At 37.3% G+C, this 14940-nt stretch overlaps 1 protein-coding gene across 1 annotated transcript; it reads left to right on the forward strand.

Annotated features, from left to right (window-relative positions):
• Positions 1–5230: 5230 nt before the first annotated feature.
• LOC138174705 (V-type proton ATPase 16 kDa proteolipid subunit c-like) lies at positions 5231–5879 on the forward strand. Its single transcript, XM_069105028.1, has one exon. The coding sequence runs from the start codon at positions 5314–5316 to the stop codon at positions 5854–5856; it is 543 nt and encodes a 180-aa protein (XP_068961129.1). The 5' UTR covers positions 5231–5313; the 3' UTR covers positions 5857–5879.
• The last annotated feature ends 9061 nt before the right edge of the window (positions 5880–14940 follow it).

Here is a 14940-nt window from a genome sequence, read left to right on the forward strand (position 1 = left end):
CGAAGTGCACTTGCAGAGCTCATGGACAGCTCGTGAGGGAAGGTGGGGAGCGGGGGGGGGGGGGGGGGGGGGGGGAGGCAATCAGAGAACAGGGAAGCTGTGTCTGGAACAGCTTGTGTACTGCTGGGCACTTACCCTTAGTCCCCAAGATAAATCTCAGGGTAACAGGGTACATTGCATGACAGCACACAATCTGGGCACCTTAGCACTTCCTAGAGGTTAGGGTGCCCTGACCACAGATGAGATCAGCACATGTTGCTGATTGCTCTGTATACTGTTATATCAAACCTGAACTCAGAGAGGCTACAAGTCACCCTTCCTTTTAGGCACGGAGCACCAAATCTTATGAGTCCTGCAAGGCACGGGATTTTTTGGACATCTGCATGAGAGGGCAACAGATGAGGGGATAATTACCATAAGCAAAAAGCCATTCAATTACATATTATATAGTACTCACAAATCACAGGAAAAGGATAACAAGGTGGAGACACTTGCCAGGCATAGAATGTTTGTTTAAAAAATGCCTACTATATACTTCACAATGCAAGGAAGCAAACTAAGTAATATCAAAAACAAAATGGACATTATCAGTATAGTTTGTATACTTGCCCACCAGGAACTTATCTGTAGGTGTTGGATTGGGCATGTTTATCAGGTAGCAAATTTGCTGGGCAGCACGATTGTCTTCTAAGGCTAGTTGGCACAGGAGATCTATATCATGTGTGATGTTGGAGGATTTGTGTCAAATCCAGTCCTATGGTGGTATTTCTAAAAATCCCTACGAAATGATTTTTCATTTTGGGGAAATCATAATTAGATCTATTATATTTCATGTGTATAACATAAATAGGATGAAATCTATAATCACATTTCAACAAAACTCAGTTACTGCAAGCTTGTCTTTCACAAATTCTAGTTTCCTTTAAAGCATCTAATTTTTGCTGAAAGTCTCTACTTTAACTTATTAACTAAATACAAAGACACAGTGGTCGAAATTATAGTAGACAAAATAATAGTACAAATCCCTACTAGATATACATAGGAGTACAATGAATTCAAACAATATTCCATACAGAGGAGTCATACATAGACAGGTGTATCCATAAGTACATTGGAGAAGGCGAATAGACGATACAGTTGCAATTAGTCCCATGATTAAAAAAGTCCAGAAATCACTTTTGTGCAGGTTCCCCCGAAGTCTGAAATCAAAAGAGGGTAGTTCTACAAAAAGTATGACATCATAAACACTAATACATTTAACTAATACATTAGTTAAAGCAGGATATATTCCAATAAATTATAGTATGGACTTACAACATCTGTAAATGATTTACATTAGTAGAAGTAAGGAAGGCTTGAGGGGGTCAAATACATGTTTAACAATTATAGTTATATATAAAACAAGTGATGCAACAGGGTAGGTGTTTTGAAACATAAATCAGGATGGAACAAGTTCAATTTGTATAGAAAGCAGAGTGATCACAGCAAGACACACAAATCCTGGGATAACAGGTTTCAGTTCAGGGCATAGCTTTTTTGTTTTGGTTGCATTAGGAGACCTCTTCTTCTTTATTCCCATGTTCTGTCTCTGTGAGTTCTTTTGCTGCTGAATCTTTTTCATCTTTCTGGGTGATTCAGAGTACACACCCTGACGTTTCTTTTCTGGCACCCTCACTGGTTGTTCGCCAGCTTCTGGAAAATATATAAGCACAGCCTCACACCCACAGTAATTAATTCCACATTACCTTCATTTTGGGGAGTATTCACCTTTCACATTGTTTTACTTCCAGTATATACTCATTTTTAGCAATGTTTTTATTTGGCTAATGTATTTTGGGTGTATAAAGCAGTAGCTAATAGAACTAATTGCTCCCCCCCCTTTTTTATTTTAGCAACTAGGTTGTAATATCTTTATTATAAGGGGTAGGCCTGTAATTAATATTATTTTTTTAAAAAATGATTGCAGAAAGATTGAAATAAGATTGTTAGTGGCAGGAACATTATCTCAGCATTCAATTGTGTCAGAATGCCCATAGAAGAAGAAAATTATAACATATGGTTACATAAAGTATATGCTTTTGATGAAAATAAGAGTAAGCTAATGTAGTTCTATGTATATTTGGGGAAAAAGTTGGAGAAACTTGAACTTTGATTAATAGTCATGTTATTTAGATAAAGAGACCTAGGAAGTAAAGAATAAACTGCAATATAGGTAGTGGCCTCTATGTTATAAGAGCTCGTAACTTATGAAAAAGGTTAAAAAGATCTGTATTCTGAGTGTGTTTAAGTTTATCAGTATCAATACGTGTTGGCATATGTATACAGAATATTTGTTAGCTGACTCAATATTAAGGGAAAAGAAAAATCATTTCACAATAATAGCATATCAGAAAGCTGTGTCTAGTGGGTAGAAGTAAAGTGTATATTAATAACTTTATCATTATTAGAATTAATGTTAATATAATTAGAATTGATTAGCTTGCATTTCCAGGAAGCTGATAGACAAAAGGAGTTCCTGACTAGAACTTTACAACTGAATAGTAGATCTACATCCTTGTTACACAAAGCTTGTTTATCCTCTGATTATATTCACTTAGGAAGAAAGACATATTTCAGAAATTGAATCTTTGACATATAATAAGTTCAGACACTACTTTAACTCTTGCCTAGGCCATAGAATGACTATATATTGGAATCAAAATAGCAAAATCTGTTCTACTTTACTTAACTTAGCTATAAGTTGTCTTGAAAATTCAAAAAGCAAAAACAAAACTTTTAAGAGTGAGATTCATTTAAACCAAATTGGTGTAACATAAGTAACATAGATTCTCAAGGTATTTATTGACAGACTATTGCAGAATTCTTAAATATCACAAAGTTTTTAGTCAATAAAGGTATAATAATTGAATCTTTATATTGGTAACAATTAAGAAGCTGATCAAAATACTTATAAAAGCTATTAATATTAGGGTACTTCTAAACAATGGAGATATTAAAAGTGAGCCTAAGTAGTTTGTGTAAGTTACTATATATATTCTAATTCTTGATAAAAGATAATATTGGATTTCCCATAAAGCTAACACAAGAGAGTTCATATCTTTTACTGACTAATTATTCTGATCACAGAAATTTTGCTATAGAAAGAAAAAATAAAAATATGTGAATTAAATATCATCTTAAAATACTTTTTATTTTATGTAACGATTTTTCACCAACCACAATTCATATCCAATTATATGTTAATTTTATTCCTATGGAGATCTAATAAACCATAAAGATTTACTAGGTTTCTCCTACATAAGAAATTTCATTTAATGTTTTTCTTTCTCAATTATTAGAAATCCTTTTAATATTTTGCAACTTTCTTAGCAAGTTAGATTCATTGTTTGGGAGCAACATAACTGAAACAAGTTTCTTTCTCAGGCTGAATGACTTTGTGTCTACATACAGTTTTCATGGGCTTTGGGCAGTTTTACAACATAAGTAAGACTGATATGGATTCTAAGCAGGAGAGACTAGGGGGTTAATGCTTATTCCCCTGTGTTGCTAACTCTGACACATGGAGGAGGAATTTCTGAATGGGCAGGATTAATCCAAAATAAAGTTTTCAACTAGTCTCCTAATTTCTACATACATAAATCAATCAACAATTTTAAGTTTTTAGCATTAAAACAATAAAATAACTCAATTAATAATCTTACAAATTCCAAATAACGGATAATCAAACTGTTTTAGTCGAAACTTCCTCTATAACTTCAAGTAGAGGTGTAAAATAATTGATTTTCTATATGGAATATATAAACATTGTAAGATGTAAGTGACATAACTTTTTAAACAAGTTCTTTATATTTTAGTTCCAATAAAATTCAAATAAATATATGCTTATCTAACACTATTTCTGGCTTAGAATGATCCCTCAATTTTTAAAATGAGAGAATTTTTCTACAATTTAGGAAGACCATAACAACACAATGACATTGTGACATTGATTTTATTTCCAAATCATCACTTGCAAAAATTATTGATAGAAAATTGGGCTAATCAAGTGTAGAGATTTTTCTCCTCTCCTCATAGCTGCAGAGCCTGATTGTGTATTTAGGGGTTTTGAATGGAGAGGTTCATCTGCTTGCTTAAAGGTGTGGGATTCAATGCTAGAGTTGCTAGTGGGGTTCTTGACAAATTAGTATGCCTCCTCTCTTTTACCAGATTGGGGAGGGTAAATTAAATTCCTTATTAGTCTTCAGCACTCTCTTTTAGCCTAATCAGGGATGAGAGGCTTTAATGAATTTTTGTAAAATGTTTTGAGCTGACAAAACTTTTACTCCAGTTAATTGTATTTATGTTTCCACTACTTACACAATTTTTTGAAAGTGATAGCTTTGACTTCTCCAGCAAAATGATTTTGGGGGAGTGGTGCCTACACCCTTATCTCACTACTAGAGAACTCAAGAAAAGAACACTTTTCTTATCAAATCTTAGAAAGTATTCCAATTTGCCTAAATGCCAAATAGTAAAATGAATTCTGACTTATCTTTAGTATCAAATTAGGAGTGAAACTTTTTACTTTTCACATGAATTCAATTGACTTACAGTTTCATTCTAATACACAGATATTTTTTTTCTAATAAGTGAGGCAAGAAATGCTTGTTCATATGCCCCTTTGATATAAGGGAAAAATTCCCTTATTATTTCTTATCACCTTCTTCTCACTCCACTTTGCCAGAGTGGAATGAAGAGGAGGAGATTTTCAAACTTTTAAAGATCTTAAAATTTCTGTTCACACTTTTTTAATGCAAATAGTTTATGCCTAATACTTATTTACATACTCTATGACTTAATACAACCATAATACAATCTATAAAATAAAATATTTTTCTTTTCTACTTCTTTCTCCTCGGGAAGGGGGAGGGAAAGAGATAAGAGAATTCTAAGGAAAGTCCAGCTGCATATTGAACCTTATAGGGTGTTGTATTACTCACTCACACTCTTTCACACAGGGACACATAGACAAAACAGACAGATGGAGAAAATGACAGGAAGAGTGCACTCAGAAATTGTTAAAGATTTGGGCTTGACAGCTTTATAAGGCAGTTAAAGGCCAGAACACTTTCACTTTTTCAATAAATCTACACAGGTCCCTAAGTGGGAGGGTCTATCCCTGGCCTTTAACTGCCTTATAAAGCTGTCAAGCCCAAATCTCTGTCGTCCCAACTGCCTACCCGCCCTCCAGTCCTTTACCTGCTACCCAGCCCCGTGCCCTTGCCTTTCTCCCCTCGCTCCATTCTCCTTCCGGCCTACCAACCCCATTCAGACATGTCCGAGAGTCGTGAATACACGTTCTTCTTCGCAGTCATGGGCGCCTCGGCCGCCATGGTCTTCAGCGCTCTTGGTGCAGCTTATGGCACAGCAAAAAGTGGCACTGATATTGCAGCCATGTCAGTCATGCGACCTGAGATGATCATGAAGTCAATCATTCCTGTCATAATGGCTGGTATCATTTCTATCTATGGTCTGGTGGTGGCTGTTCTCATTGCCAATTCTTTAACACCAGGAATCACCCTGTTCAAGAGCTTCCTTCAGCTGGGAGCAGGCTTCAGTGTGGGCCTGAGCAGGCTGGCAGCTGGCTTTGCCATTGGCATTGTAGGTGATGCTGGTGTTCAGGGGACAGCACAGCAGCCCCGACTGTTCATGGGGATGATCCTGATTCTGATCTTCGCTGAGGTGCTTGGGCTGTATGGCCTGATTGTGGCCCTCATTCTCTCTACATTCTCTCTACAAAGTAGACCCTCTTTTCCCTTTCTTCCCAGTGTCCCACTTTCCCCTCCCTCCACTCACCCCTTCAGCCACAGAGTATGATGTAAAGACCATCTTGAACCACCCCATCCCTCCTAATTCGCTACAGAATGAATGGCCTGACACCTGGTACAGTTGTCCAGTCGGTAGTTGGTCTTGTAAATGTGCAACGTCTTAGTGACTCTTCTGTCTGTGTCGCACCGCACCGGATTGGATGGCGCCTGAACTGGGCCCAGCTGGGGCTGAGGCCTCCTGGGATCGGCCAGGCAGCCTTGCAATCTCCCTGCCCATTTGCCATTAGTACTCTGTGTATAAAGATGAATTAGATTGTCATTTTTCTCTTCACTGGATGTTTATTTATAAAGATTTGACATGTTAAAAAAATAAAAGGTCCCTTTAAAGCCACACATACTTTATTTGGCCCTGTCCAGGACGCCATTTGTAATGATCCTTGGGTTTCTAGCTGAGTCTTACCTTTCCCAGGTCTTCAGTACACAATCTGGCCACATCCTTCGTGTGCACATAAAGGAGAAGTCGAGCTAGTGGAAATGGAAGGAGGCACAACTTTATTGGCAGGACAGGTGTGTTGTTACATCTCTCCTTCCATTCTCTCCAGCTCCCTCATGCTTCAGCCCTTAAATCCCCGAAGTGCACTTGCAGAGCTCATGGATAGCCTGTGAGGGAAGGTGGGGGAGGGGGCAATCAGAGAACAGGGAGGCTGTGTCCAGAACAGCTTGCATACTCCTGCACACTTACCCTTAGTCCCCGAGATAAATCTCAGAGTAACAGGTGCATGACAGCACACAATCTGGGCGCCTTGGCACTTCCTAGAGGTTAGGGTGCCCTGACCACAGATGATATCAGCACATGTTGCTGATTGATCTGTATCCTGTTACTTGAGACCTGAACTCAGAGAGGCTGCCTGAGACCCAAAGTGGGACTACAGGCCCCAACTCTTATTATTTTCCCCAAACTCACCATTCTCCCAAAATTCAATAATTCTACTGAGAGCATCATTCTCCTTTTGGTCACCTAAGCTCACAACCTTAGTATCATAAACTTCTCACTCTTGCTTCATATATTCTGTTATTTCTACTTTAGAAAACCTGAGTCACATGTACTCCCTTGACTTCACTCATTCAGCAACCACTCTAGTCCAGACTATCATAATTTCTCACCTGGTCTATTTCAAAAGTGTCCTAATTGGTCTTCCTGCTTCAATTTTCTTCCCAAAGCAATAGCTCCTCTAATCAGCTGGTAAAGGAATTTTTCTAAAGTGTAGGTCCTTAGAAAGTTCTCTCTGATTCAAGAAAACTACAACAATTTTCTGTTCTTTCTAGGATAATATATAAAGTCCTTTTTTTATTCATTTACAACCCTTTACAAACTTTCCCCAATCTACTTATAAAACCTTCTTACAGAGGACTCCCCTTCACAATATGGTCAAAGAAAACTGTCCTGTTTTCTTTCTTGAATTTCTTTTTTTAATTTTTTACTTGTTTTTAGTTTTCAACATTCACTTTTATAAGATTTTGAGTTCTAAATTTTCTTCCCCTCCCTCTGCTCCCCTCTCCCCAATATGGTATGCAATCTGATATAGGCTATACATGTACAATAATATTAAACACATTTCCACATTAGCTAGATTTCTATATCTGAGTATGTTATTCCCTTCTTGAGCAAAATTTCATGAGAGTAAGTTTCAAACAATGCTCATCTCCCTCCCTCCTTTCCCTCTACTACAATAGGTCTTTGTTCCTCTTGATGTGATATAATTTGGCCTTTCCTGCCTCCTCCTTTCTTCTTCTCCCAGTAAAAATCTCTTTTCACCACTTAGATTTTTTTATCATCATATAAATGTCAACTTATACCCACACCCTCTGTCTAGGTATACTTCTAATAAATGACATAATAAGTATACACTTCTCAAGAGTTACAAGTAATATCTTCCCATGTATGGATGTAAACAGTTTGCCCTTCTTGAATAACATGTTGTTTTCTTTCCTGCTTACCTTTTAATGCCTCTCTTAAGTCTTGTATTTGAAGATCAACTTTTCTATTGAGCTCTGGTCTTTTCATCAGGAAGGTTTGGAAGTCCACTGTTTCATTGAATATCCATCTCCTACCCTGAAAGATTGTGCTCAATTTCACTAGGTAGTTGATACTTTAATCCAAGTTCCTTTGCCTTTCAGAATATCATATTCTGAAAGTCTTGTTTGTTTGTTGATTTAGGAGTGGGGACTGATGTAGTGTTGGAGGTGGGTATGCTGGTTGGTGGTTTTGTGTGGGGTGGGTGGGGGGGGGAGGAGAGAGAGAGAAGAGGGGGAGAGAAGAAAGAGAGAGAGAGAGAGAGAGAGAGAGAGAGAGAGGCCAGATCCAAACTCACGTCCTTCTGACTCTGGGGCCGGGCCTCTACTCACTATGCCACCTAGCTGCCCCAAACCTCCAAACTTTTAATGGAAGTTTCAAGGTCCTGCATAATCCTGACTGTGGATATTTCATAATACTTGAATTATTGAAAATACAATATGTGGATATTGCATAATATTTGAATTGTTTCTTTCTGAATGCCTGCAGTATTTTCTCCTTGAACTGCTAACTATGTAATTTGGCTACAATATTCCTTGGTGTTTCCAATTTGGGATCTCTTTCAGAAGGTGATAGGCATATTCTTTTGATGACTATTTTCCCCCCTCTGGTTCTAGGACTTCAGGGCAGTTTTCCTTGATGATTTCTTGGAAGATGCTGTACAGGTTCTTTTTTTCATCATGACTTTCTGGTAGACCAATAATTCTTAAATTGTTTCTTCTAGATCTATTTTTTCAGGAAAGCTGGGTTTTTTTCCCAGTGAGTTATTTAACATTTTCTTTTACTTTCTCCTTATTTTGATTTTGTTTGAATGATTATTGATGTCTAATAGAATCATTAGCTTCCACTTGCTCAATTCTAATTTTTGAGGAATTGTTTTCTTCAGTTAGCTTTTGTATCTCACTTTCCATTTGGCCAATTCTACTTTTTAAGGAATTCTTCTCTTAAGTGGATTTTTGTGCCTCCTTTTTCTATTTGGCCCATTGTATTTTTTTAAGGAGCTGTTTTCTTCAATCAATTTTTATTCTTCATTTTGCAAGCGTTTGGCTCTCTCTTGTATATCTCTCATTTCTTTCCCCAATGTTTTCTTGTATTTCTCTTTAGACTTTTAAAATTTTTCTTGAGTTCTTCCAAGAAGACTTATTGGGCTTGGGAACAATTCATATTTCCCTCTGAGAATTCACATTTAGGCATTTTAACATTATTGTCCTTTCCCAGGATTGTGCTTTGATCTTCCCTGTCACCATGATAATTCTCTATGGTCAGTGTTCTTTTCTGCTTCTTGCTCATGATGTTTATCTATTTCCTGGCTTTTAAAGTTGAGCTCTCATGCTGGAGCACAGGCAGAACTATTCAAAGCTTCTTGTACTGAGGGCCAGGGACCTGGTCACTGGCTTTGTGTGCTGGGGTCTCAGGTGCTGGCAGTTGGGAGCCCAATGGATCTGGCAGCTTACCTGGTACGAATCATGAGTCCTAGTGATGGTGTCTGGCATGTGCTGAGTCCAGGTGGGGTTTTCTGTGTTTCCTGGGGCTGCACTGAAGTACAGAGAGGTCCCCTTGCTGGAGGACACCTGCTCGTCTGGGGCAGTGCTGAAATAGAAGGGGGTCTGGCTGCTAGAGGATGCCTAACTATCTGGGACTGAACCAAAACACAAGGAAGTTTAGATGCTAGAGGCCCTTTACCCACCCCAGGGCTCTGCTGAATCATATAAAGGTCTGCTGTTCAGGGATGCTTGCCATCTGGAGCTGTGCGGGCTCATGTGGTGGTTCTCTGAGCTGGAGTCTGTTGGTTCCCCTGGCTATACTCTGGCAGGGTCCTGGTGATGGTATTTGCCTACCCCACCACCCTGGGGTTCAGGATCTCCCACTGATTTGCTGAGGTGGTGTTTGCCACCAGTTTGCTGGGATACTTCTTGTCCAAGAATGAACTATCCTTTTTACCTTGGTGAAATGGACACTTTTTCCTGATACTCCAAATTTTCTTGACTAAGAGACTATTCCACCCTATCTTTCTTCTGGTTCTGCTTTTCCAGGATTTTTCCCTGGGTGCTAGTTTCTGGTTTTCAAAAGGTAGAATGATAACCACTTACTACTTAATCTGCAATCTTGACTACTAGAAGACCCAAACTGTCCTTATTATCTTTCATTCAGAGTAGTGTGCTTAACAACCAGCTCTCAGCAGGTAGGGGGAATGTATAAATACACTTTTTCTTTTTGAAAAAAAAAAGGTTTTATTGATATTTTCATTTTTTACATCAACATAGTATCCCAATATCCTTCTCCCCCATTCTTCCCAGAGAGACATCCCATATGACAAATAGCATTTTTTGGAGAAAAAAAATCACTTCGATAGATAGATATTTGGAAAAGTCCAAAAACATGTGCAATGTGTAAGTGGACCTCACACCTCAAAGAGTGTATTCTCATATCACTTTGCTTGACTTCCACTTAATTTGGTACATTTATTCTATTTTGGCGTCATTTTTTCAATGATAGTTATATTTCCTTTCAATTATATAGTTATATTCAGCTATATAGTAATATAGGTAATAGTCTTTCAGTTATTGTAATAGTTATTGTATATATTATTTTCTTGGCTTTATTGACTGTATTCTGCATAACTTTATATAGATCTTCCCATGTTTCTCTGTATTCATCACATAATCATTTCTTATAGCACAATATTATTCCATTACATTCATGTAGCACAATTTGTTTATCCATTCCCCAACTGATGGACATCTGCTTTGTTTTTATTTCCTTAGCTATTGCAAAAACTACTTCTGCAAATAATTTGGAATATATAGGAACATTTTTCATATCATGGACTTGATTAGATAGTAAGTTAAGGAATGGAGTAGAGTCTCTGGTTCAAATGGTATGGACATTTTAATAATTTTATTCACATAATTCCACATTGCTTTCCCAAATGGTTGTATTATTTCACAACTCCATCGACAATGTATTAGTATATCTATCTTCATAAAACTCCTCCAACATGGACTGTTGCATTTTTTAACATTTCTTCCAATTTGCGGGGAGTGAGAAAAAAACCTCTCAGTTGTTTTGATTTCAATTTCTCTTATTGTTAGTGACTTGGAGCATTTTTTAATTGCATACAAAACACTTTCAAGTTCAATTTGTGTTATTAACATTTTCCCTATAATATAATAAAAAATATTTATTAATAATAATAGTTAACATTTACATTTTACTGTGTGCGAAGCACTGTCCTAAGCACTTTATAATTATCTCATTGGATCCTCACAATAACACCGGGAGGAAGGAGCTAATATTATTCCCATTTTACAGATGAGGAAAATGAGACAGACTAAGATTAAGTGATTTTCCCAGGGTTACACAGCTAGTAAATGAGATACGATTTGAATTCAGGTCTTCCTGACCTGGACTACTTCCAGACCAGCGCTCTGTCCAGTACCCCACTGAGGGCTGTAGCATTTGCCAATTTCCAAGTATGATAATCACCTCTCATGAGCTAGTGCAAATTGACTCCAGCACCCTCTTGTAGCCAATATTCCATTGCCTTTCTCTGTCTCTGCATTCACTGTTTCCCTGCCTATAATACATTTTCCTAACCTCTACTTCTTAGAATGACTATTTTCCTTCAAGGAGCAGCTCAAAGGCAATACTCTATATGAAGGTTTTCATGTTCTCCTCAGTTAACTTTCCAAAAATACCAATGTGTGTGTGTGTATGAAAATATATATATATATATATTTACATTCATATATAAGTGTGCATGTTTATACATATGTGTAACCCATACATACATGTAAGCATTTATCTATGTATACACATACTTATGTTAAGTCCTCCAATATTTGATTCCCCACCTCAAAAGCAGGGACTACTTAACTTTTTTTTTTGTATCTCCAACTCTTAGAACAATGCCTGACACTGGTGCTTAATAAACATTTTTGATTCACTGATGATTTATTGATATGGGATTGAGTTTTGCTTTCTTCATAGAGGAAGATTAACTCGACAAACTACTTGGAAATTGCAATTCTCTATAGCCCTATTCTGTTGTATTGATTAATAGGAGAAAAAAAATTATACTATTTCTGTCAGGTTTATCACCTTTAGGCCCTTATGAATACTATCTGATATAGTACCAGAAAATTCAAATTTCCTTCCTTTGGTGGGAAAGTGGGTAACCTTTCCTAGGAATTGGAGTCATTCAATAGTGAATAAACTTCTTAAGGAAGTAGTGAGGTCTCTTTCATTGGAAGTGTACAAACAGAGTTTCGATCACCACTTATAGGTATATTGTAGAGAAGATTAACGTCCTACTAATGGTTAGATTTGATGACCTTCAATGTCCCTCCTAGTTCTGAAATTCTATAATTTGGCCAACTCCATGAGCTTTATTGGACTCTCTTATGGTGTCATCTTTCATAATCATATATTCTCTTGTCCACTTTTCAAAAAATAAGGGAATATAAAGACCAGAATCATTATATTAACTCTGTGTTGATTATTTCTAACATAATAGTTTAATTTGATAAATAAAGCTGCTTAAGAAAATAGTACTATTTCTTAAATCTGAGGAACAAAATTTAAACTATTCATATTAATTAAGTCTAATTGCTTATAATGATAATTGCTTTAGGAATGTTAATTATAAGAGTGTTGAGAAAAGCAGTAGATTTTTAGAAAATATCCTTCTAAAAGGTATGGTGATTTTGGTGATTTGCTAACATGTCCTAATATTATTTCCACAAAAAGTATCAGAATAAGTTACAAAGACTATTACAAAATTTTCAGTTGATACTTTTCTTGTTCAAGTAAAATTTGACATCAAATTAAAATAGTATAGAATTTTGCCATGCTGTTTTCAGGTAGAAGCATATGAAATTTAAATAATTTAACTTTCCTAAAATTCCCACTTTTCCAAGTAAAGAACTACACATACTTAAGAAGGTAGTGGGGGCAGAGTCAAGATGGCTGAGTAGAAACAGGACTTCTGTAGGGCTCCCACTATCACCTCCTCTAATTCGTGTAAAAAATGATTCTAAACAAAATTTGGAGATACAGAATCCACAAAGTGACACAGACAAGGTAACCTCCTGCTGAATACAGTCCAGTAGACTGGCAAGAAGGGCCCAGCCAGGAACTCTGGGAGCCACACCTAGCCCTGAGAAAGCCAGAGGTTTTAGCCTCAGCATAGCCACAACCAGGCACCAGCAGGAGGGATTTCAGATAACCAGCAGATGTGGTTCTTTCCAGTATTATCAACCCATAGATGCAAAGGACAAAATGAGAGGTCAGTGCAGCGTGAACTTTGGGACATGGGAGTAAGGGAGTGAGGACTGGCCTTTGCCCCTGGGATGAGAAACTGCTGAGAAGTGGATGCCATCCAGCCACTGCCATGTGACTGCTTCAGAGATCCTAGACTGCAGATTGTAGGGGATCATGTGTCCAGTCTGAGGGGTAATCACTCTTGCATTAACCTGCTTGGATATGGACCACTGTCTAGGGTGGAGGTCCTGGGGTGAGTGGCCAGTATGCGAGAGCATGTGGAGGCTTCAGAGAGGGCAACCAACTAATAGCTCCAGCAGCTGAGAAGACTCCAGTAATTGGGAAAAAACCACCCCTCTCTGGTATCAGAGTTCTACTTTGGCAAAAAGTTCAAAAGTAAAGTAAATGAGTGGCAATATGAGCAAGCAAGGGAAGCAAGGCAAGCACAGCAGTCCAACTCTGGATTCTTTTTTTGGAACAACAAGGGATCAGGGACATGATCAGGACAAAAAGGATCAGGGCATGGAACAGGAGGAAGACAGTGAAGTCAGAACTCCTGCACCAAAAGCTTCCATCAAAAGAATTAGCTTCTTACAGGTGTAGAGGAGCTCAAGAAGGATTTTGAAAACCAAGTAAGACAAGTGGAGGAAAAGTTGGGAAGAGAAATGAGAATGAAGCAAGAAAATTATACAATGAGAGTCAACAACCTGACTGAAGAAAATAACACCTTAGAAAATAGACTAACTCAAATGGCAAAAGAGGCTCAAAAAGCCAATGAGGAGAAGAATGACTTAAAAAGCTGAATTTGTCAGATGGAAAAGGATCTCAAAAGCTCACTGAAGAGAATCATTTCTTCAGAATTAGACTGAAGCAAATGGAAGCTAGTGACTTTATGAGAAATCAAGATACTATTAAACAGTTTCAAACAAATGAAAAAAAAGAAGTTTATATGAAATATCTCATTGGGAAAAACTGGAAAACAGATCCAGAAGAGATAATTTAAAAATTATTGGACTACCTGAAAGCCATGATCAGAAAAAGAACCTAGAAATCATCCTTCAAAAAATTCTCAAGGAAAATTGCCCTGATACTTTAGAACTAGAGGGCAAAATAGAGGTTGAAAGAATCCACTGATTACCTCCTGAAAAAAGATCCCAAAAAGAAAATGCCGAGGAATATTATACCCAGGTTCCAGAGTTCCCAGATCAAGGAGAAAATATTACAAGTAGCCACGAAGAAATAATTTGAATATTGTGGAAACACAATCAGGATAACACAGGATTTGGCGACTTCTACACTGAGGGATCAAAGGGCTTGGAATTGATATTCTGGAGGTCAAAGGAGCTGGGATTAAAACCAAGAATCACCTACTAAGCAAAACTGAGTATCATGTTTCAGTGGAAAATAGGGTCATTCATTGGAATAGAGGACTTTCAAGCATTCTTGATGAAAAACCAAAGATGAATACAAAATTTGACATTCAGATACAAAAAGCAACAGAAACATGAGAAGGTAAATAGGGAAAAGAAATCATAAGGAACTTATCAAAGTTGAACCAGTTACATTCCTACATGGAAAAATGATAATTGTAACTTATGAAAATTTTCTCAGTATGAGAACAGTTGAAGGGAATAGAAATATATATAATGTCTGTGTAGGAGGGTATATGGGCATATGAATACATATGTGAGTGTGTGTATATATGTGTACAGGTATACATAGATAGAGGGCACAGGACCAATTGAAAAGGAAGGGATGATACTTAAAAGATGAAATTTAGAGATGAGAGAGAAATAT

Source organism: Petaurus breviceps, unplaced genomic scaffold, assembly GCF_028583685.1.
Source record: "Petaurus breviceps papuanus isolate PSGF00001 unplaced genomic scaffold, PetGlider_PUasm1.0 76, whole genome shotgun sequence".
In the NCBI taxonomy this organism is placed as follows: Eukaryota; Metazoa; Chordata; class Mammalia; order Diprotodontia; family Petauridae; genus Petaurus; species Petaurus breviceps.

Coding starts and splice junctions, on each gene's coding strand:
- LOC138174705 (XM_069105028.1), top strand. CDS start 5,314: ATGTCCGAGAGTCGTGAATACACGTTCTTCTTCGCAGTCATGGGCGCC.